General features: G+C 39.3%; 1 protein-coding gene across 2 annotated transcripts in view; it reads right to left on the bottom strand.

Moving 5' to 3' along the window:
* Window positions 1–25,503, bottom strand: part of si:dkey-256h2.1 (uncharacterized protein LOC337520 homolog) — a 205,749-nt gene that overhangs the window by 73,594 nt on the left and 106,652 nt on the right. For both annotated transcript variants that reach the window (XR_009447272.1, XM_048522441.2), the window contains exon 8: window positions 13,969–14,120. Coding sequence is in view for 1 of the 2 variants with exons in the window: in XM_048522441.2 (XP_048378398.2) it covers window positions 13,969–14,120 (152 nt within the window). In the remaining variant the exon portion in view is untranslated. The remainder of the gene's footprint in view (window positions 1–13,968; window positions 14,121–25,503) is intronic.

Genomic DNA, 25,503 nt, shown 5'->3' with positions numbered 1-25,503 from the left:
AGTGTGAAAGGATAAAGAAAGAGTGGGCACAGATTTAAAATAAATGCTAAAAGAAGCAACAGTCATATGAGGAGCAATCTCTTCATGCAGTTATTTATAAGGATCTAGAATAAACTGCATGATTGTGATGGAGGCAGTTTCAACTAAGGCATTTAAAGTGGGATTAGTCTGTTATTTGTAAAGTAAAAATGTGGAGAATTACAGGGGAAAAGCAGGAAATGCACTAAGTGGGATGCCTAATTTCAGAATCAGTGTGGACTTGTTCAGCCGAAGGGCCTCCTTTCACATTGTAACAATTCTGTTATTTTGATATTATTAGCTTAACTAGCTGCGTACAAATTGAATTCAAGATATGAAAAATACAGAACCTAATCCTACCTTCTTTTAACGGTAAATGAAAACCTGGGCATATTTGTGTCCATATTTGTCAAGCTATGAGTGCTGTTAGAGCTACAAAGTTTGATCTTTGTGAAAAACAACGAGGCAGAATTTAACAGACAGTATATTGGTGCAGATAGATAGCAAAAGTCCATTGACAGTGCGCAGTGCAGGCAGTGATCATGATGTTAAAATGCAATGCTGATTTTTTGGCAGTGGTACATCTTTGGAGTGCAATGCTCCAGTGGATATTTTCACTGAACACACATGGACGAATAGAATTCTGTAGCAGAATGGACCCTACCTAAAGCAACCCACTTGTCTGGCAGCACATCCACAAATGTCCACTCCTCCACCATTGACACTCAGTAGCAAGAGTGTGCACCATTGCCAAGATGCACCACAGATATTCATGAATGCTCCGTAGATAGCATGTTCCTAATCTATGACCACACCATATAGAACAGTGAGAACTGCCCAAATGTGCTGTGAAATTTTGTACAAAGGAAAGGAAATTCTATGTTACATCTTAAACAACTTAAACCAAAATTAGACTAAAACGCATGAAAATTAATCAAATTAAAAGTGAGCTATCTAAAATGCATGAACATTCTATACACAGGGTCTTTGGGCGAGTTAAATCGCATGATAGTTAGTAATCAAGCAATGAAAGTCATGTGTTTTTTTGTTGTGAGACAAAACAACCTAATGACCAGAGGGAGTTTTTGTCAGTGCAGCAGGATTCGTGGGTGGCCTTGTCATCAATTCCTCCCTGGATCAAAAGGCTCTGCGCACACTGGCAGGCCCAGGTGTGCCACTAACCCGCTAAATTACAATTTTTTCTACTTTGCGTTTTGTTCTGATCTAATGAATTTCAATTATGCATTGGTTCAATGCAGAGAGTGGAACAGATTCAGGGCTGTGAAGAATAGTTGAATTGAGCAGATTTTGAAAATGTTTCACCATTAAATGTGAAACACGAATGCTGTTAGAGCTACAAAGTTCAATCCTTGTGAACAACACAAGGTTCAATCCATGTTGTATACATTATGTTGCAAACTTCTCTAAAAAGACCAAAACCATAAACCGGTAATTCAAGTAAATGTAATTTAGCAGCAGTCAATTCAGCTGAAAAAAAGTAGATGTACCATAGAACTGTTTGTCTCATTGAAGCATGCCATATTATTGAAAAGGTGTGGGAACTTCAGATCTATAAGGATAAGGTACATGGGGCATGGGGAGCACCACCACTTGCAAGTTCTGCTCCAAGCCACTTATCTTCCTGACTTGGAAATATATTTTAGTTCTATTATGTCGCTGTATCAAAATCGTAGAACTCCCTCCCGAATGGTATTGCAAGTCTACCGAAACCAAATGGACTGCAGCAGTTCAAGAAAGCAGCTTCTTAAGGGCAACAAGGGACATACAAAATTGCTAACCTAGCCAGCAATGCCCACTTCCCCTTCCTGAACAAAAAGTGATATTTAAAGGAATAATCAACTTCTTACTGCTTAGTTCCCTAGTTGATTTCTTCTGGCTTACGCCATAATGGCACTAATTTTTGGTGTTCCAATAGTTGTAACAAATTGCAAAAATTCACAGGGACTGTAGTAGAAAGCATTGAATGGCATTGTGCTAAGCTTACGATTTATGCATAAATCAGTTTCTCCCAATGAGTTGCAGCCATCCGTTCATTTTCATGACTTTTGGCCACAATGATTATCTGCGCCAGCTGCCATTTGATCATATCCGGAAGGTCTCCCAGGCTCTGCGCATACATACGTCTCGTTTAAGTTCCATTTTTTCATACCGAGACCTCCAGTGTAGCATCCAAGAAGCCTTGGAACTGGCACACCCTAATGACATAGCATTCTTCAATGTTTCAGGGGTCAAGTTTGCATTCTATATGACTAGCATCATCTTCTTCAGCCTCAACACATCTCCCATTTAAGAATAAGATAACAAAGTGTGGAGCTGGATGAACACAGCAGGCCAAGCAGCATCTCAGGAGCACAAAAGCTGACGTTTCAGGCCTAGACCCTTCATCAAAGAATTGCCGGTTCGTGTTAACAGTGCATGTTAATTTTACATGATTATGGCCCAGGTCCGATCATGGGCGAAGCAGCTGAACTCCAGAGGTGAGGTGAGAGTCACTACTCTTGACATCAAGACCACATTTAATCAACTGAAATATCTAGAGCAAAACTGGAGTTGATGGGAATCAAGTGACGAACTTTCCACTAATTGGAGTCATTCCTGGCACAAAGGAAGATGATTATGGTGGTAGGAGGTCAATCATGTCAACTTTAGGGCAACTGAGCTTTTTAATTCTTCATTTTTCTAACTTACTCTTAGGATCCTATACCTAGGTACCGTTGTACCAAAGTTGGCACCATAAGTGGCAACATTGTAAACTTTTCACTGCACTCATGAGAGTACATGTGACAATAAATCTAATTCTAATCTTTTCAGAACTCCCTCAGGGTAATGTCCTCGGCCCAATTCATCTTCAGTTGCTCTATCATTGACCTTCTCTCAAGAGTTAGGAATGAGAATTTTCACTGATTGCACCATATTCAGTACCATTCACAATTCAGTTATTAAGTTGTCCAATTTAGTCATTAATGAGATAATTCTATTACTGAATACCGAACTATTGGGGATTTGGTAGCTATAGCAAAAGAAGCTTTCATGACTTGGTAGAGTGGAGTCACTGCGTAGAAAGAAAACTAAAATAATAATTAGAAAAGCCTATAAAACTGCGATCTAATTAATATTACTCGGATACAAAAATAGGCCCAAGCGACTGGGACTTGGCTCATAATCAAATTACTGGATACGAAAACCGGACATAGCAGGCAGTATACTTATGTACATCAGCTGATTTTAAGCCACAAGCATGGGCACTATAAATACAGGTCTGCAATATTGATGTCTGTAAAGAGGTGTAGAAATTCACATGAACGCACAATGATTTCATTAAGCCAAATGTATCCATAGTCTTAACTAGGAATCAGCACTTAAGAAGCTTTCTTTTAAAATGACTTGCATTTCTGCTAATCAGTTCCGAAACATCTCAGATAAATATTTGATGAAGAATACACTGTTACAACAATGAGTTGAAACATGTTTTCCTCCTTACAGATCAGATCCTGGTAAATCATTAGACAATTCACATTAATCTTTCTATGGGTTGTGTTGACTCAAGAATAATGGCCTGGATTTTTATCCATGAATGGAAGTCAAGAAAATTCCTAACTTTTCCTGTCTGCCACAGGTAAAAGTGCCTCCAAAATTGTATTTGCGGTAGTGGTGGTTGTGGAGTGCGGGGTTTGGGGTAGGTGCTGGTAGGTGCAACTTGCTGTCAGGCTAACTGATCCAGGAAACAGGTCAGAAGAAAGCACAGTGGATGCTGGCTGACAAAGTGGACTTTTAAAAAGGCAGACTGTGGGACCTCTCACGCCATCTCACCCTTGCACACTACCAATACCCTAATAAAGCCATTCCATACCTTTACACAGTAGGTAAAGTGGCTAGGTGAGTAGGGTGGGAGGTGGGAATGGTAGCGGACTAATGATGTAATACATGGGAGAGTGTTAAAGTGAATAGGGTGGAAAGGGTGTGAGGTGTTGTGGGTGAGGTGAAAGGTAGATGAGATGGTCAGTGTTTGCGATGACTGATGGGTGAGGTGGTATACAAGTGAGGTAGCAAATGGTTATGATGGTTTATGTGTAGGTTGGTAGATGGATGAAGTGGCAAATGAGTAGTGCAGTAAAAGGTTGAGGTGTTTGGTAGATCAGCGTGTAACCTGATCTAGGAGGTATTTGGATGGTCAGTGAGGTAGTCCAGTGGTCAGGGAGGTAGTTACAGAATAACTAGGGTATTCAGCAGAGTCAGGGACAGTCAAAACATCAATGTGAATGACTGGAGGTCAAACATGGAGCTGCTTAGAAGTTAGGCTAATAATCTTCCACATACATTGCTCAGGATAAACTATTCAAGTAAGAATGTTGAAACTGTCCAAAGTCTCAAAGTCTAGCTCAGAGAATGCCAAGGGGAAGGCAAATTGCTGATTGGAAGTTGTAACTTCTGAGGCAATTCTCAGTATGTCTGTGCCTTAGAACTTCAATAGGGTCCTGCTGCACATATTCAGTTCTATGTAAAGTCTCTGATGATCAAGAAACCTGTAGACTTGGACCATTGTATCTGGAAATCTATGCCAATAGTTCAATATTAGGCACATTGACTTTATTTTCAGATTAATTTATAAGCATACATGACTAGAAATAGTTTGAAATATGTATTTTACAGAACAGATCAAAGCTCTATAATCCTGCCATATCCATTGGAGGACAAGTCAGGAACTAACAGAAGAATGATCCTCCACAAATAACCCAATACTCAATGAATGGAGAGGCAGCACATCAGTGTAAGAAACAGTGGTGAAGCAGTTGCAGTCACCTTCAGCCAGAAGTGCTAAATGAATGATCCATCATGTCCTTCTCCTGAGATCCCCATCATTATAGATGCCAGTCTTCAACCATTCACTCCATGCGATATCAAGAAATAGCTGGATACTGCAAAGGCTATTCGCCCTGACAACATTCTGGTAATGCTACTGAAGATTAATACTTCACAACTGGCCTAAAAACAAGTCTAGCTATTCCTGTACAGCTATAACAATGGCATATATCTGATAATGTAGAAAATTACCTAGACATGTAACATACACAAAAAGCAGGAAAAATCCAACCTCAGCAATTACCAGTCTATCAGTCCACTCTCAATCATCAGCAAAAATCATGGATGGGACTATCAAGTGGCTGTTGCAAAGAAATAACCTGCTCACTGACAATCAATCAGTTTGGGATCTGCCAAGTCCATTCAGCTCCTGATCTCAATACAGCTTTAGACATGTAATGAACAAAATCAAGACAAAACAGCTGAACTCCAGAAGTGAGGTGAGAGGCACTGTCCTTGATATCAAACAGCATTTTACTGTCTTGGGCTTCATACAGCCCTAAACAAAACAAAAGTGGAACCAAAGGGAATCAGGAAAACTCTCTACTGGTTCAAGTCATCCCTTAAGAAAGATGGCTGTAGTTGATGGAGGTCAGTCATCTCAGCATTGGAACATTACTAGAGGAGATCCTCAGGGCAGTGTTTACTGCCCAAACATTTTTGGGTGTTTTATTAATTACCTTCCCTTCATCATAAGGTCAGAAGTGGGGTTGTTCACTGACAATTGCACAATGTTCAGCACCATTTTCAACCACTCAGATACTGCAGCATTTTGTGTCCATTTACATCAAGAACTGGACAATTTCTAGGCTTCAGCAAATGAGTGACAAATAACATTCACAACACACAAATGCCAGCAATGACCATATTTGACAAGAGAGAAACTAAGCATTAACGTTTAATGATGTTACTAAATACCCCACAATCAACATCCTGGGGTTACCATTGACCAGAAGTTGAACTGAACAAATAATACAATGGCTACAAAAGCAGGACAGAGGCTAGAACTTCTGTGGTGTGTAGCTCACCTCCTATATCCCCAAAGCCTGTCCACCATCTATACGGCACATGAAAGGAGTTTGATGGAATACTTTTCACTTGCCTGAATGGGTGCAGCTGCAACAACACAGAAGCTCAAAAACATCCAAGACAAAGCAGCCTGCTTGAATGACACTCCATCTATCACCTTCAGCATTCACTCCCTTTACCACCGATGCACAGTGGCAGCAGCGTGTGCTATCTGGAAGATGCGCTGTAGCAGCTCAACTACTCTTCTTTGAAAGCACCTTCTGAACCCATCACCTCTACCTCCTGAAGACCAAAAACATAAGACGCATGGGAATATGGCAATGTGCAGTTTCCCCTCCAAGCCACACCTACATCCTTCCTACCCGAACTCCCTTCCTACCAGCCCCTCAGGTGTAACCTACACCACATGGTCCATGAAGTTAATTCATCACCTTTTCCAGAGCAATTAATGATAGGCACTAAATGCTGGCTCAATTTTTAATACCCATCTTTGATGAATGAAAAGAAAATGAACCTTGGTCCTATGCATAATTTTTAAAAAATGTCTTCAAGAACACATTAGGAGAGCTTTTCAATGTTTACAATTTTTGGAAATTTGGCTTAAAATATGCTTGAAATTGCACTGATTAGATACAGTTGGAGCGTCTGCTAAAGTTTATTTGCATAACTACAATCATAAAATGTTTCATGCACCATTGCAAATGGACACACAGGGGAAGACAATATTTTTAACTATGTGCATTAAAAATATTCATTCACATATCTCAAAGGATAATCGAAAGAAATTTTTTGCAAATGGATATGTCATAACAAACTAAACCTTTTTACTAAATGTCTAGTCCTCCACCTCTGAGTAATCTGATTTTAACATTGGTGAAAATGGTTTTAAAACTATGCTGAACCACTCGGTAGTTTAATTAGCATGTGCTAATCAATTTCTTCTGAATTGAACACTTTCACTGTGTTATAACTTCTAAAATGCCTGCTAATGTCAGTGCAGTTATGAAAAGTAAGTCAATTTGGGAACCCTCATTAAATGGTTAATATCAGCCACAATTGGCAAAATTTGCCATTCTTATTGTTCCCATTAGTGGATGTGGCCAACTTTATGATGGATCATATTTGGGAGAAAAATGATTTTTAATCCATTGTTAAAGACAGTGAGAGCCAGCCCGATTTATCCTTGACACAACTTAGCTTTGATTTTCCCTTATATTTTGCTTTGGTTTACCCAGATTGTGTTGAACAAAAAAGCTTGAAACTGACACCAAACTTTTTAGTGCTATCAGAATAATCAACTTGTAATTTGCTTTCATTAGATGTGATTATTGAGACATGAATATAAGGACCTAAACAGCAGGTTCCATTTAACAAACTTGAACAATTAAGCAAAACAAAATGTAAATCTCAATACACACACAGGGATAGTATCTTATCTTTTGATGCAGTAACTACAAGTCTTCTGGAGTTAACATTGAGTTCAACAACTTTAGATCATAATCTCTACCTCCATCTTATGCTACATACTTTGTATTTTGTTTGTTTTGGTGGATCAGTCTTTGGATGATGATGGGATAGTGTAGGGGGATGGGCTTAGATTAGTTCATAGGTCGGCGCAACAGCGAGGGCCGAAGGGCCTGTTCTGCGCTGTATTGTTCTATGTCCTTTCTTTACCCCTTCAGATATTATTATTGTAGCATTTCAGGCCTTTGTTGAACATGATCTTTGTTTCTACACTTTATTCTTAACCATTCTTTTTGACTGATACACAATGAAATCTTCTGTTCTCTTTCCCAGATCTCTACTTCATCTAAGACCTTCCCTTTTTATTCCTGCATCCTCCATGGATATGAATACTGCCAATCTTTCTTGCATTCCCATGGCTACACTCTGACTAGTTAGAGTCAATGTGCTGGTCAAAGAACCAAGATTGACAATTAACTGCTCTTATTGTATCCCCATGTTGATGATCCAAGCTTGCATCCTAGACAAAAAGAGCACAAGACAAAAGGTTTTCCTTCCTGTTCCTTAAACAAAAATGTTGTGTTGTTGCAAAAGCTTGCGAGCAACTGTCCCTAAATTATTTTCTATTCAAACAAACAAAAAGATGAGAGAAGTCCATTGAGCCTATTCGTTTAGTCAGCTAACTCTTTCATTACAGCATCTAAGTATATTCTGAATGTCTTTGAAATATTAGGCTCTAACACCCACCTACAGATTATTGCAAGCATTTATCAAAATTTGAGTATATTATTTCCTCATGTCTTCATTGATTTGCTTTTTTACTATTTCAGTGTTTTTGCCCTCTGGTTCTACTTTCTTGATTTAGTGTGTAATAATAGTTTGGGTGTATTATTTAATATTGTACGCACATCAATAAAATTCTCTTTGAACAGCATCTCTTTCATATTCTAGATCTCAAACACCCACCATTTTACTGCAAAGATCAAGTTTGTACTTGAAATCACATTCTTGTTCTTTTGGCCATCCATTAATACATGTACATTTTTCATAATGTGGTAAACAAAGCTTGAAATGTGATGTGATTAGTATATTGTAATTCCTTCACATTACTGCCGCAGATCTGAACTCTGTTCCGATTGTGAATCGTAGCACTTTACTTGAGTTTTATTGCTTTGACACATTGTTCAAGAGGAGTAACAAGGGGAAATGTTTTTGAACATCTAAAGAAGATTTGTAAGATACCAATTCATAGCCTTAAGTGGTAGTGATTAAGTACTTATGTTTTTAGTTGACATAAAATGCTAGTGATGAAACCAAATTTTGAGAGATGACATATCTTATATTAAAACATGACCCAGAATGTACAGTTTTACAATATCAGCAGAGGGTAAGAAATGCTGGTATGACAATTGTTTTGACACAAGATACATGAAAGGTTTAAGGTTTCTGAAATGGTTATTACAGTCATGCCATGCATAAGTACTTGCCACTGAACTATGAGGGAAATTGCAGGTTTAGTTATAATATCACTCACTCACTTCGGTTCACAGATTATTGCTCCAGGAAATTGACTGAATCAAAGAAATCTGCACATTGCAAAAACTGTAATCAATTTCAGTAGGCTGCTTCTTTTAGTGATTTTGCCTTAGATGTTCATGTGAAACCACATTGTCCAAATTTCTAAGAAACTTCTTTAAATATTCAAAAGAGTGAATATAAAAATTCCTCTGCTGTATCATTTGAAATCTAATCTTTCTGAAATCTTACAATATAAACAAGAAATATTTTAGCAGCGTTTTAGCAATAAGGAAAGGGAAATGGTAACATTGGCAGTGGCCAAGCAAAGCCCATTTAATGTATGTCAAGAAAAGAAGAATAAATTGGGCTATTTGTACAAACATAACAGCTCTTCATCTTATGCATTGGTGGATGTTTTAATGGCAAATATTGCAAATGTCTTTCTGAAGCCATCTAAAAGAAACTAGTGTTATTGAAATTGAGCGCCGTAGTGCCTTATGCTGACACTGGAAGTGCAAACATTAGGCTGGAAAAGAATCATATTTTACTCAAAATGGTAACTGATTCTTTGTCCCCAGATGCTGCCAGATGTACTGCGTTTTTCCAACATGTTTAGTCCCAGACCAGAACATAATTGCAACATAGTTATTCCACTGTAAGGGGAGTGCAAACTTCACAATTAATGCCAAGTTATGAGGCCCAGACATGAAGGAACTACACCATTTACAACCAAAAATGCTGCATGGATGCCTCATCTTAGTCTCCTTTTGAGACCATCTCACGGAAGCCATTATAAAAACTATTCATTTCATTCCATGTGTTGTGAAGAAATGGCTGAACATACAGAATACAGTAAAGCATTAAGCACTAACAAAATCTCAGCTGAATTGCTGAAGACTTGTGCATCATAACTCAATGCACCCCTACTCAATGTATTCCAGCACAACTATCCGTTAAAGTTGACAATGGCCAATGTATGGTCCTGTGTATGAAAAGCACAACAATTCAGTTCTGGCCTTTTATCAATTATCAACCACCAAGTAATTAAACACACACACAGCACCAGGAGTGCCTTGAATTATGCTCTCAATTGACATTTACCCAGCAAAAGCCTGCCCCTAATGCTCAGATTAGGTTCTGCATGACTTCCTGGCCTAAGACTTCCCTACAGCTGGGATTCAAATATTGAGAAAAGAGCAAAAGGCCAAAGATAAGGTTTGAATGTCTATTCTTGGCATTAAAGCCATACTTGAAAATATGTATCAAGGATCCTTCGTGACACTGAAGTCAATAGCAATCAGAATATAGAATACAGATATTTGAACTGTAAAGTACAGGAATGGGTGCTTCAGCCCATGACATTTTGTCCTGAACACAACACCAAATGAAACTAATCCCTTCTGCCTGCCATTGGTCCATTCCTTTCCTTGCATTTTTATGTGCATACCTAAAAGTCCCTGAACGCCCCTTCATATCTGCCTCCACCACTACCCCTGACAATGACTCCTACCATGCTCTGTGTAAAAAAACTTGCACATCATGTGTCCTTTAAATTTTTTCCCTTTCATCTTAATGCATGCCCCCCAGTAGTAAATGTTTCAGCTCTGGGGAAAAAATTCTGACTGTCAACCCTATATATGCATTCCATAATTTTATAGACTTCTATCAAGTCTAACCTCAGCCTGCGCTGCTCAAGAGTAAACAACCTGAGTTTTTCTAGCCTCTTCTTATAGCTCATATCATCTAATCCAGGCAGCATCCTGGTTAATCTCTTCTGCAACATCTCCAAAGCCTCCACATCCTTCCTGTAATGTGGTGACCAAGGGAGACAATATTCCCCATTTGTAGTAATACCTACCAAAAAAGAACATTGCTGTGTTTGTTACAGCAGTAATCTCAGCAGGAGTTTCTTGGCATAATATCCTTACCTAACCATGTTTTTTTGGTCAAAAATGGACATGGTGACTTATGATTGCACAGTAGTCAGTTACATTTGCAACTCCTTAGATATTAAATGCAGTTAGTGGCCACGTATTATGAAGAAATGGCTGAACATACAGATATAGTAAAGGCTATAGCCCTAACAAAATCTGAACTAAAGACTTGTGGTAAGTAACTTACATACTACACAAGAGTGAGGTAGTGACCATCTCCGTCAAGACAGGGTCAAGCTACCCTCCTTTGGTATTGAATGCTATAACCATCATCAAAACATACATCATCAACATATTCAGGGGACAGGAGTATTAATTATTAAGAAATTTAACTGATCCATCACACCAATTGTATTACAACAACAGACTGTCAGAGGCTGGGAATTCTGCAACATATGACTAGCTTCCTGGCTGCACAAAGCCTTTCCCTACTTCCAGGGCACAAGCCATGAGTGCTATCCATTAGTCCCTGCTTCCCTGGCTGAGTCCATCTCAAAGGCAAAAAGCTCAACACCATTCAGGTACAGCACCTAGCTTGTTTGTAATCCTTTTACTACCTTAAATTTTTACTCCCTACATCCCTCCGTAGTAGTAGACAGTAACTGCTTAAGGTTTTTTTAATAGCCCATTCCAAAGAAGGACAGTAGGCACAGAATAACACCACTAAACACAGGTTTCCCTCCAACACACCACCTTGAAATACATTATTGTTGCTACATCATTGCAAGGTCAAAATTCTAGAAAACCCCTACCTCGCAGTACATTCGAACATCAGTACAGGAGTATTTCACTCAGTCCCTCAAGCCTGTTCCATTATTCAATGAGATTGTAAGTGAACTATGGCCTAACTCCACATACCTGCCTTTGACTCAAACACTTTAATAGCTTTGCATAAAAAAAATTTTCTGCCTCAGATTTCAAGTTAACAACTGACCGAGCATCAACCGCCATTTGTGAAATGAGTTCTAAACATGTAGCACCCTGTGGCAGTATTTTCACTACACTGCAGCAACTGAAGAACATAACTCATTCTGACTTTCTCAAGGGTAATTAAGAATACGCAATAAATGTTGACTTTTCCAGTAATGCTCACATCCCATGAATGAATCATTATTGAAGTGTCTGTCTGGAGTATACACATAAATCGCGAAGGCTATTGTGCACAAACTGGATGGTGCGCTAGACAAGGAACTATCCAACTTTGGAAAAATTAAGGAGGAAACTGGTAAGGATAATCTCTAAAGTCTGAGGCAGTATTTCATTGTTTTCACAAAATTATGTTTCATATGGTTATTGATTCAACTTGTCAGCTCAGTGCTGGTTAACTGGAGCATACAGATGGAGAAGTTTACTGTAGAGCTGCTGCATTGAATTGTGAGAAATAATGCAGACAGCAGTAATGTAGTGAGTGACTGCGAATTGGCACAAGACAGCAGAATTTTGGGTGTGTTTCTGGAAATTAGAATATATGAAGTCAGCTAACAGTGTATTGTGATTGTCAAGTCCGGAGGTGACAAAAACATGGATCATAGCCACAGCGGAAGAAATGGGGGAGATTGAGTGATTTTACAGAAGTAGCAGGTCTTAATGATGGCACTGATACATTGTCAGGTTTTCATCTTGAGGTAAAATATGGTGTCTGCTTCAGCTTCAGGCAGTTCTCAGGGGCAGTATAAGTTTAAGGGTCTTTATGAGATGGTGGCAAGACAAGGGTGTTCAGGAATCAAACTTCCCTACAAAGGGGCCTAAACAGCTGTTAATAGCAGAGCAAGGGAAGTTGATGATGAACAAAACCCAACCTAAATTGTAGAACTGGGAGGTGGTTGTAGGTTTTTTGAATGCCAACTCATGTTGAACTTTCTTGTTGTGTGGTCACTGTCATTTAAATGTTCTACAGCTCTAATTTCATTGTGCTGTTATGGTCATTTACCAGTTAGCACATCAAGCAAAACAATTTCCTCTTGTGGTTAATAAAATGTGAGGCTGGATGAACACAGCAGGCCAAACAGCATCTCAGGAGCACAAAAGCTGACGTTTCGGGCCTAGACCCTTCATCAGAGAGCTCTTTGCTCTCTGATGAAGGGTCTAGGCCCGAAACGTCAGCTTTTGTGCTCCTGAGATGCTGTTTGGCCTGCTGTGTTCATCCAGCCTCACATTTTATTATCTTGGAATCTCCAGCATCTGCAGTTCCCATTATCTCTTCCTCTTGTGGTTTCTCCTTTTTTCTTTATTCATTCACTGGGTGAGGGTGTTGCTGGCTAGTCATTTATTGACCATCACTAATTGCCTACAGGACAGTTATGAGTCAAACACGTTGCTGAGTCACTTGTAAGCCAGAGCAGGTAAAGTCAGTGGTTTCCTTCCCTAAAGGACGTTAGTGAACCAAATGGGTTTTTTCTGACAACTGATTTGCAGTCATCCTTAGATTCTTAATTCCAGATAGTTACTGAATTCAAATTCCACCATCTGCCATGGCAGAATTCAAAGTCAGTTTCGCAGAACATTGTCTGTGTCTCTGGATTAACACTCCTATGATAATACCACTAGATGATTGCCTCCCCATTTCACTGACATACATCAGTAATTTCCCAAGTTACCAGAACACAACTCATGATTCTCCATTTTTCAAATGAATAAAGCACCATAGAATTTTCTAATGTTATTCTGATATGCACTCCTGGAAGTGATCTATATTACAGTAGTTTGCCAATAAAGAGTATGTCCTATTGTCTCATGAAGCAATTATTGATTACAATTATTAATTCAGACTTTGCAGGTGAACAAATCTGAACAATTACTGTTGATAACAAAGTGTGGAACTGAATGAACACAGCAGGCCAAGCAGCATCTTAGGAGCACAAAAGCTGACGTTTCAGGCCTAGACCCTTTATCAGCATTGTTCGATTACTTTGTTGAGTATTTTTCTCCTTTGTACACAATGCTTTTTTTCTTCCTAATGCTTTAACAACAACTGCTCCATCATTCTCTACTTTTTTACATATAAAAAAAATCAAATGTAGCCCAGTTCAATTGTTATAAACAGATCCATTAAAGAAAATTTAAAATTGATTTTAATCTCTAATAACAAATCTAATCAACATAAACAAAATATATCGTTTCCTACCTGATGATGACTGGCTCCTTTTACTGAAACGAAGACTAAGGGATGGTTTCCATGGCATGGCCCAAGGTACAGTCTTCATTGTAAATGTGCATTGTTTAGAATTAAGCAGGGGTAGAAGTGGTGAGACATCTGTTAACCAGCGGCCAATACGTCTGTAATTATAAAGGTAAAGGTTGATTTGAAGTTTTTGGCATTCAATGGGAAATGGAGAAGGAAGAAGCTCAAGGCTGCTTCTTCAGACCTGATCCCACCTGCAATGTATAATCTATGAAATTACAGTTCAGGAGCGAGAGAATCTCTGAGAAAATTCCCTGCTTGTATCTGCAAAAGACATTGCAATGCTGACTGGACAATTGGAATACTGAACATTTCTGAGGCGACTTTCTCTTTGAATTTCCTCGATGACTCAGTTGGTAAATACCCGGCTCATAGAACTGAACCATGAATACTACAAGTTCAGCTGTCTGAGCCTGAGCAACAGTAAAGACAAGAAGAATAACCAGAATTCCAACTTTTGTTTACTGTTCCGTGATTGCTGCTTGTGACCTTCATGCATGTGACCAGGATTATGCTTCAGTTTTGCTGCCCATGCCTCTGAGTATTTAGGAACCATCTTAGTTCACAGGTAGAGAATAAATGGTTAGCAAATAGCTGGGCAAGTTAACAGAAAGCAACAACACCAGTGAATGCAAGTCCTCATATGTCTATTGTCTTCAAGATGGGAAAAAAAGTCATGTATTTCAGCCATGGAGAATGTTAATCAAAGCAAAGAAATCTTTGCATTAGTTTCTAATCTCAGCTATCAATAAGACATTTAATGCTTTGGAAACTCTTTAAAAAAACGTTCCACAGAAAAGGCAGCTTTTATTTTTCTCTGTTGCCATTTCTATTTTAAACAGAAATTGATATTTAAAAGTCCAACTTCCCTAACACTGGAAAAATATGTGACCATACATATGTGACCATATGATGTCATGAGCCAAAAGAGATAGGCTCCCCCAATTAGTGATAAAAACTCATGCAATCAGTAAGTGATTTTCTAGTGTCTCTCTCCATTTGGTCAGTAATTCATAAAAATATTTCACCAAATTTCATCTTCAAAGTACAATCTCATGCTTTACTTATACTTTAGTTGAAATATATAGTATTTGATTGTTAAATAGATAGCTATTTTACTAATATTACCAAATAGATGTTTACAGTTTTGAAGTATCATGGTAATCTGCATAAAATGAAACAGAAATATACGATAGAATGCATAATGTTGTACTATTTGATGTGTATTATTGAGCACTTTAATGCTCCAATTTGATGAGTGGTGTTATGTTTCTGCTGCTGATAAAGTGGGATCTAATGCACATTTGAAAGGTGAACTGTTTTAAAATTGCTTTATTTTGAATAACAATTTTTTAAAATTTGCACTGTTCTTTTGCACCTCCTCCTCTTCTGAAGGTGTTGACGTCTTGCTGGGATACAGATCCACAGGAGTGGTGACCTCAGAACCTTATTAAGCTGAAGGATTGTAAAACGGAGGTATGCAGCAATTTCAGTTTGCAAATTGGCAGTGTCACACACAAGGCAGATTATGTACTGTTTCCACCTCCTCACACTGCTACAACATTCCAAATGTTCCTCAATTCCAACATAAATATATATCCTTAACTGCTTTCAATTATCCTTCTGATTTCTCGATGTGAGACTACTAAAATGAAGAAAATGATGGATAAAGCTGCTGAGTATGTTTTGAACTATTTTAAATCTGTCTGTTAGTTCAGTGCATTGTAGAAATGAGAATTGTTGGACATGGGTTCTGACATGTTATTTATTTGTAACTGAAGCATTAGGGTAAGATACTGTGCAGATACAAGAATCCTAGGGAGGAGGGAAGCAGATAAACAAGAGCAGGGCATTTTTATAAGAACATATCTTGAAACGTAGCCAGACAAATCTAAAATTATGCAATAAAACAAAAAAAACTGCAGATGCTGAAGACATGAAACAAACACTTAAATTGCTGAAGAAACTCAGCAGGTCTGGCAGCATCTTGGAGAATTAACATTTTGAGTCCAGTGATCCTTCTTTGGAACCGTTCTGAAGAAGAGCATCTGGACTCGAAATGTCAACTCTGCTTTCTCTCCACGGATGCTGCCAAATTCAAAATTATATATCTTGTCCTTGCCGCTGAATGTAGTTTTGGAGAGGCAGACAAGACAATGTAGCTAAAGGCAGTCATAAATGTGTAATCTATTTTGTGGGCATCAAGGATATATTTCTGGCAATCAGCTTTGGCTAGAATTGCAAAAATATATTTTATGCATAAACAATCTTTATGTACCTACACTGTTACTAAAGTAGTTCGGCTCTGTACAATCTTTGCATTCGGAGAACAAACAAAAATTGGATTTAAGATAATAAAATGTGAGGCTGGATGAACACAGCAGGCCAAGCAGCATCTCAGGAGCACAAAAGCTGACGTTTCGGGCCTAGACCCTTCATCAGAGATCTCATCAGAGATCTCTTCATCATCATCTCTGATGAAGGGTCTAGGCCCGAAACGTCAGCTTTTGTGCTCCTGAGATGCTGCTTGGCCTGCTGTGTTCATCCAGCCTCACATTTTATTATCCTGGAATCTCCAGCATCTGCAGTTCCCATTATCATTGGATTTAACTTTCTTTACGGTTACAACAAACCCAAAGGTATTTTTTAATTATGCAAGACACTATTTACATGTATTTGAGGTACCAGAGGCTGGTGGTGGTGTAACTAAAAGAAAATACTAATTTGACCAATCTGCCGGCTGCTGATGTATCTATCTATGATAGTATTGGTAAGAGTGACCAACTCACAGCCCTTGCAGAGACGAACTCCCACCTTCACATTAATAATACCTTAAATCATGTCGTGTGGTACTGTGTGCTAAATAGGACAGAAATCGAGCAATTCTAGCAACTCAAGATTGACCATCCATGAGGTACTGTGAACCATCGACAGCAACAGAACTGGAGTCCAACCCAACCTGCAGACACATGGCCAATGGCCACAGTCCATCAATCCTGATTCAATGAAGAATGCAGAAAGAGCAGCACTAGGCATCCCTAAAAATGAGGTGTCAACCTACTGAAGCTACCAAGCCGGACTGCTTGCAGGCCAAATGGCATAAGCAGCAAGTGATAGACACAGCTAAGCAATCCTACAACCACTGGATCAGATCTGGACTCTGCAGTCTCGTCACATCCAGTTGTATTTGATACTGAACAATTAAACAATTCAGTGGAGGAGAAGACTTCACAAATGCTCTCCTACAATCTATTCCATCAAAGAGAAGATACAGAAGCTTAAACACAAGCACTAGAAAGTTCAAGAACAGCTTCCTCCTTGCCGTTATCAGACTCGATGAATGAACTCTGTAACTTCAAATAATGCTGATCTTGTTAATGTTGATCTGTCTAGTGCATGTCCTGTCCAGATATAACATATATGCCTTACACTGTCCAAGGTTTATTTCACCCGGTGATCAGTCTATCCTTGCTTTCTATGATCTGCCTGTACTGCTTACAAAGCACTTCACTGTACTTAGGTACATGTGACAATAAATCAAATCAAATCAAATATCACAATAATCAACTATGGGGGAACCCGGCTATTTGGTGCGAAAGACAAGGGTAAAACATTTTTGACAAACCTTAGCTACAAGTGTTAGTGGATGATCCATCTCGGCCTCCAACAAAGATCCATGGCATCACAGGTGCCCATTTTGAGCAATAAAAAGGTCAAAGGTGACCGTGAAATCAAGCTCACATTTGACCAGGTTTCGCACCAAGGAGCTCTAGCAAAATTGAATTCAATAGCAATCAGGAAAAGCGCTGCTGCTTGGAATCATACCTGGCACATAGGCATATGGTTATGGTTTCTAGAGGTCCAGGTCAGCTCCAGGACATCTCTGCAGGAATTTAGAAGTCATAAGTGGGGATGTTTGCTGATGATTGTACAATGTTCAGCACCACTCATGGCTCTTCAGATACTTAAGCAGCCCACAAGTAAATGAAGGAAGACATTGACAATATCCGGGCATGGACTGCAAAGTCAAAAAAAAAAATTCGCGCTACACAAATGCCAAGCAATGACCATTTCCACTAAGAGACAACCCAACCATTGTCCCGTGACATTCAATCGCATTATCATCATTGATTCCTCTACTATCAACAGTGTGCAGGTTACCATTGACCAGAAACCTAACTGGACTCGCTGCATAAACACAGTGGCTACAACAGCCAGACAGAAGCTAGGAGTACTGTGATGAGTAAACTTGCTGCCTGACTCCCCAAAGCCTGGCTACCACCTATGAGGCACAAGCCAGGTGTGCGATGGAATACTTCCCATTTGTCTGAATGAGTGCAGCTCCAACAACACTCAAGAAGTTTGACACAATCCAGGATAAAACAGCCCACTGGATTGGCATGGCATCCACAAACACCCACTCACTCCACCGCCAACGCTCAGTAGCAGCAGTGTGCATCATCTATAAGATGCACAGCAGAAATCCAGCAAAGATCCTCAGACAGCACTCTCCAAACCCTAGAACCACTACATTCTAGAAAGACAAGAGCAGCAGATACATGGGAACACCACCACCAGCAAGTTTCTCTCCAAACCACTCACCATCCTGAATTGAAAATAGATCGCCATTCTTTCAATGTCACAGGTCAACATCCTGCAACTCCCTCACTAATGGCATTGTGGGGCTATCTACAGAAAATGAACTGCTGTAGTTCAAGAAGGCAGTTCATTCCCACCTACACAAAGTCAACTAGGGCATAATAAATGCTGACCCGGCCAGTGATGCCTACATGCCATGAATGGTGAAAAATTCAAGACGGGAAGTGTGGGTGACTGGCCTTGATGTTAAGGCCTGCACTTGACTGAGTAAGGCTTCAAGACACATTGTGTCCAGTCAGTAGCAGTCAGTGGAAAAAAATCTCCACAATTTGGAGTCATATCTAAAGCAAAGATTGTGGCAACTATATCAGCCGAGAACGTCATTGTTTGAGTTCCTCAGTGTTGTATCCAATGCCTAACCATATTCATCTGCTTCATCAATGGCTTTCCCTCCATCATAACATTATAAGTGGGGATTTTCGCTGATTCCACGATGTTCAACAACATTTATGTTACTGAAGCAAAAAGTGTCAAATTTAGCATTATTTAAATAACATTGAGGCTTAGCTGATAATTAGCAAATTGCATTCAAGCCACAGAAGTGTCAAGCAAATGACCATCTTCGACAAAAGTGAATCTACCATCTCCTCTTAACATTTAACAGGATTGTCATTGATGACTTCACCATCAACAACATCCTGGAATTACTATTGAAAAGAAACTCGACGAGAACAGGCACATAAATAGTTTGATTACAAAAGCAGTAAACTAGGATTTGTGCAATGAATAATTCCTGATCTACCAGAGCTCGTCCACCATTTATAAAGCATTAGTCAGGAGTGTAATGGAATAGTTCTCACTTGACAGGATGTGTCTTGTTCCGACAACACTCAAGGTGCTCAACACTACTTAGATAAAGTAGCCCACTTGCTTGAGCACTTTAACCACCATCTTAAATTTTCACTTCCACCAACATTGGCGTACAGTGGCAGAACTGTGTTCCATGTACAAGATGCATTGCAACTTCTCACCAAGGCTCTTTGGAATTCACCATATGTATAACCTCCGCCATTTTGAAGAACAAGGGGAGCAGATGCTTGAGAACATTCTGATCTTTAGGGTCCTCTCCAAGCTACATGTCAGCCTAATTTGGAATAATTCTTCACTGACGCTGGCCAAAAGCCTGGAATTCCCTGCATAACAGCACTGTAGGTGCGGAAAGACAGCAGTGATTCATGCAAGTGACTTAACCATCATTGTCCCAATTGCAATGAGGGATGGACTACACAGCGTCCCAAGAACTTACAGCTGACTGATTTTTGTTCTAGGAAGTCACATTTTTCAGCATTGTTCGTGTCAAACTAGTCTTTGCGAATAAAACCCAATTTTTTGGGCACAGGACAGTTCCGGTACATCAAACTTTATTACATCACAATATTCTGGATTTGCATTGGATACTGGTCGTGAGCTGCATATGGAATTCCTCTACCTGGTCAAGTTGTTTTATGGCTGATACTTTGAATTCCATCTGCTGGATTTTTGGGCCTTGTAATGTCTTGTTGCTATCTGGCTGCTCATCACTGATTGAACAAGTTGGCGATCTGTCCAACAGACATCAGTCCCCCCACAGACTGACTGATACAGATATGGCCTAAATCTTCCACTTGAACAATGACATAATCCGGGTCATGCTAATGCTCTGAACTCCAAGTGATTTTGTATTTGTCCTTGGAGTGAAAGAGGCTGCATGTTATGATAAAGGTCATGTTGACCACTTTGTTAGTAGAAGGATGTAATTTGACTTGTCTTTCCCAATGGTGTTTTCCCAATGTTTCCACTCTAGATGTCCAACACCAGCACCAATACATCCTCTGAAGAATGATCTCCCCCTTTTGAGACAGCTTTTGACTAAAGTGGTCTTTTCAATTCATACATATCACTGGCATGAATTAGCAATGAGTGTTAATAAGCAGGTTGATGAGCCTATAGAGTATCAACAGAGCAATGATTAAACTGTAATTCAGACTGACTTCATTGATTTTCCAAGGAAGATTTACAACAAATATCATTTTATGAATGATAATTATAAACCTTGTCAATTATCTGAATATTTTTACATTTATCATATTACCTCAACGAGGAAAGATTTTTCCCATCTAGATCTTAAAAAGTAACTTTTTTTGTTTCAGACTTCAAACATAACGTTAATGAATTGAAATCACACGAATTCCCGACACATGCTCATTAAGTAAACTTCTCTGGAATTAAAGTGGATACAGTTTGCTGTGGGTTACCAAACTAGTTAGGTGAAATCTCTCTTCCAATATGTTATACGGAACAGCGTTTTACTAGGTTGATACTGAATAATTAATAATGATAAATGTGTAGAAAAATAACATATTTTCTCACTGTTAAAACAATTTTACAGCATATCTTTCTCAAATCTAACAGGATAACCTCATACCTCCCCACATAACTCCACTTGTTACAACTTTGCCTAATCAGTTAGTCAATGCATTTTTGTAATTTCCACCTTCACAACACAACTTAGCATGCCACCCAATTTAGCCAGGCTTGGATATCCACACTCCTGAGGTTGCTAATAAGGTGGTGAGGTTATGTATGGTGTGGAAGCACCAATCTAGATCACACAGGAACACTACTTGTCACAAAAACCAACGTAAAAAATGTTTTTTTACCTCTAGTCTCTGTCCCCTTCTTAGAACAATGGCTAACTCAACAGAGAAGCTTATATTTAATTCCATTCAGCATTTTTGTATATGACCTTGTCTTGTCCAACGTTAGCTAATCAGAGATAATGGGAACTGCAGATGCTGGAGAATCTGAGATAACAAGTGTGGAGCTGGATGAACACAGCAGGCCAAGCAGCATCTTAGGAGCACAAAAGCTGAAGTTTCGGGCCTAGACCCTTCATCAGAAAAGGGGGATGGGGAAAGGGTTCTGAAATAAACAGGGAGAGAGGGGGAGGTTGTTAGCAAATGCTTTGAATGTCCATACAGAAACAGCCACTGACACTCATTCTCCATCATGTCAGTGATCTCCCCAAAAAATTTAAATTTATTATACAGATATGACTTGCCTCAGCAAATCCCTGCTTTTTTTTTAGATCAATGTTGCAGGATAAAACCTTCACTCAATTTTTCTCTAGCAAGAGATTCCATAATTTGCTCACTATCGGCTTTAAAGATACCAATTACGTTTTCCCTTTCTTCTTCAATAAAAAAAATCATATCTGTGTTTTTACAATCAGTAGAGACAATTCCAATCTCTGGACATTTTGTAAAAAGTATGATTAATGCATTCAAAAGTTCTACTTATCATTTTAATTGGCTTCATTGGAAACTACCAGGTTCAAAAGATTCATTTCTCTTGAGTCATGGGGACAAAGGTGGACAGTCCCCCAAAACACACAGGAATCTTGATGTAAGATTAACAGGTAGCTTTTCAGTCTACTACAAATGGCTGGCCAACATCATTGACTGCATGCATCACCGGGAGTTCCAAATTGACAATACCTGACCACCTCATAAAGCTAACCTGCACTATAATGAGCTGATTTATACTGGTTTGACCTGTTGCTGGTACTAAAGAGGGAAGCAGATTTGATCTGGGAAGTAGTGAAGATTGACACAATATAGTGATTGTTGATTCCGAGGCTTTGCACATTACTGTAGAAGCTTTGGTGAAGCATGTGGCACATAAGTAATGTATTCTACATCTGAAAGAGTCAGAAGACCCTCCAAATTGCTTAAATGTTGGATAGCATTAGAGAGCAATACCAGGAATCAAGCCCTGAGGACACAGAAGTAGTGCCACAAGGTGTTCAATGACCTCACTTAAATGGTCATGAATAAATGCATCTTCAACTGTATGCTCCTACATTCTGTACCATGAGCCTGAGACATTGCTCAAATCATTGTACCCCAATCACTCATGACAATTCTTATCAATCAGGTTTCAATCACTATCAGCACTCTTTCCTTACAGTTAAATGTTTCACTTCAACAAGACACCTCCAGCAAAAAGTTTCATACCAAGCTGCACAGCTTGAACTCACTGCCAATTCCTCAATCTCCAATCTCATGCATCATACCCAATGGTGAACCTCCTTCTATTCCTTTCTCTTCCAGGGGAGGGTGGCACAATAGTGGAGAAAACAGGAGCCAACAAGTAAGGGCATGAGCAATTGCATGCCCCACGGACATAACAGTACTGGTCATCATTAGAAAATCTGGTGATGAAGATGTAGCCAAAGGAAAGGCTGAAGAAATTGAAAATGATGAATGCATCCTTACTCTCACATTCTACTTTGCCTCTCCCCTCAGTCTCTTCTGATTTAGAAGTTTACCTTCCCCTCCTGTCCCTACTCACATCGCATACTTAAACTAGGTGTCTAAGACTAAAGAGGAACAAGGGATGCAATCTGGTCAGGTAGTGCAAGAATAGTAACTGACACACCATCATCAGTTGATTTCATATTGGCTGCAACAGCTTAAATAGTGACATTTTGCATGCCAGACAGGTTAGGTTAGAGGCTGACAATACATGTGATGAGGCAATGGGCATACAGAATAGAAAGCTACACCACATTGTGATTTAGTGTCCTCTTGCATAAGTTAAAAAAACTAACGTTCAAGTTCAGCAGGTAATAGGGAAGGCAAACGGAACACTAGCCTTTATTTCAAAGGGAATGAGGTCCTGCTAAAATTGTACGAGGCACTAGTCAGTCCATAGTGTGAACAGTTTTGTTTCCCTTATGTAAGGAAATATATTGTGGCATTGGAGGCAGTTTACAGAGGGTACACAGGTTGTTTCCATGGAGTGATGAATTTTCAGGTGAGCAGATATTGAATATATATTACCTGTATATATTTGAGTTTAGAAGAACAAGAGATGACCTAATTGAAACATACACAATTCTTTGAGGACTTGATAGATCGATGCAGAGTGGTTGTTTCCACTTTTGGGAGAGTCTAGGACCAAAGGTATAACCTTAGAATAAGGGGCTGCATATTTAAAACAGAGTTGAGGAGCAATATTGTCTCTTAGAAAGTAGCGTAGCCATAGAATTCTTTACGGCAGGGGCCTATAAAGCCTGGGTCATTTAATTAATTCAATACTAACATAGACAGATTGATAATCAATAAGGAAGTCAAGGATTATGGGGACAAAACAGGAAAGTGGAGTTGAATAATATCAGGTAAGCCATGATCTCACTGAAAGGAGCAACAAACTTAACAGGCTGAACGGCTTACTTCAGTGTTTCTGTCTTATGGTCTCTGTCCTGGGAAGACAGCTTTCCATCCCTGTCATTTTGACTGAGCCTTTGTTATTCCTCTCAGCAGCCAGCTTATAATGCCGGCCTCGGTGGCCAAATGATGCATTCCAGAGCTGGGCCTTCTAACCTTAGAACTGCTTGAGGAAGCTCAAAGCCTGAAGTACAACCTCTTCTACAGAAATGTATCCTCTGGGATAGCACTGCATTGGAGAAATGGCCAAGATAAGGACACAGATGACAGGCATCAAAGGAAAGCATAAGGATGATTAAAAGGCTTTTATTTGTAACATGGCATTTTTTTCATTGAAACATTTAATTTGAAGTGTTTATCGTGTGATGGATATTATTTCTACATTTGGGCCAACCAAGTAATTTGAATGTCAGAGACAGAGCAAAGTAATGTGTAGGAATACTGATAAATGGGGAAGCTGAGGTTGTGTTTCTTAATTTTATATTTAAAAGAGTTCTTCACAGGCAGCCCAAACGCTAATGGGTTATATATGTTGACTCTTCCCTGTTCTCATCTCCTCCTCTTCATGGTCTCGACTGTTAACTGTATAGTTGGTGGCTCAGGCTGTCCAGCACTATTATTGAGTTTGTGCACATTCATCAGTCCAGAATAAATCTTCCTATCCACTATGCTGAATCTTTTTTGAAATGGTCCTGCTGACAAAAGAAATTGTTTCCACACACTAATGGTCTGCTCTGTCATGTTTATGTGGCAATTGGGTTTGTCAGCCACTAACAAGTCTTTGATTTGACATGATGTAGGAGCAAAATACTGCAGACACTGAAATCTGTACTGAAAACAAAAAATGTTGGACATTGCAGCGGTTCAGGCAGCATCAATAGAGAGAGAAACCAAGCTAATGCTTCTGGCTCAAATGCAGAATGAAGCCACCATGACTGCAGAAAGAATAGTATGGATTGACCTGACTATTTCACTGTCTGTGATCATATAAAGAGATGTGAAGGGAGTAGAACCCCTTTTCAGCTGTTTTTTAGGGCAGAATTGACATGTAGCATCTACAATGTGATGAGTGAACAACCAGTGGCACTCTGCCGTGGGGTAGCATAGAATCTTAACAAAATCTTTTGGTGGCTCTATCTGACGCTTTCTGGCAAGAGAGTTTGAAATACAGTTAGCTATTGAACAATGAACCTCAATGACATTTCTATTCAATACTGAAGACAAAACTGCAACTATGACCAGCTCTGAGCTGAAATCAGTCAAAAGCATAGAGGTTTATCACCCTGGTCACCTTCACAGCACTGACAAGACAACTCTTGCTCTGTTCTGAAGTAGTAGATAGCAGATTCAGCACGGACATCCTTAGTGAAGTGCAGACATCTTATACCTCATTCCTCACAGGAGTTCAGTTTGGAGCACTACTCCCTTAATGTGCTAGAGAAAGGCTTTTCACTCTCATTTTCCTTCACTCTCTAAGAGCTCTTTTTTCTGCTTTTTGTTCCATTTGGAATGCCATTCCCATCTCAGCAAATAGACTCCTCTAGTACTGGGACCTCATCCCCTCCCAAATCTCTGACTACGCCTCTATAATCACCCCTTCCCAATGATC

This window comes from Stegostoma tigrinum, chromosome 2 (assembly GCF_030684315.1).
Source record: "Stegostoma tigrinum isolate sSteTig4 chromosome 2, sSteTig4.hap1, whole genome shotgun sequence".
Taxonomy (NCBI): domain Eukaryota; kingdom Metazoa; phylum Chordata; class Chondrichthyes; order Orectolobiformes; family Stegostomatidae; genus Stegostoma; species Stegostoma tigrinum.
Note: the sequence above shows the minus strand (reverse complement) of the source record. Positions and strands in the feature narration are given on the sequence as shown.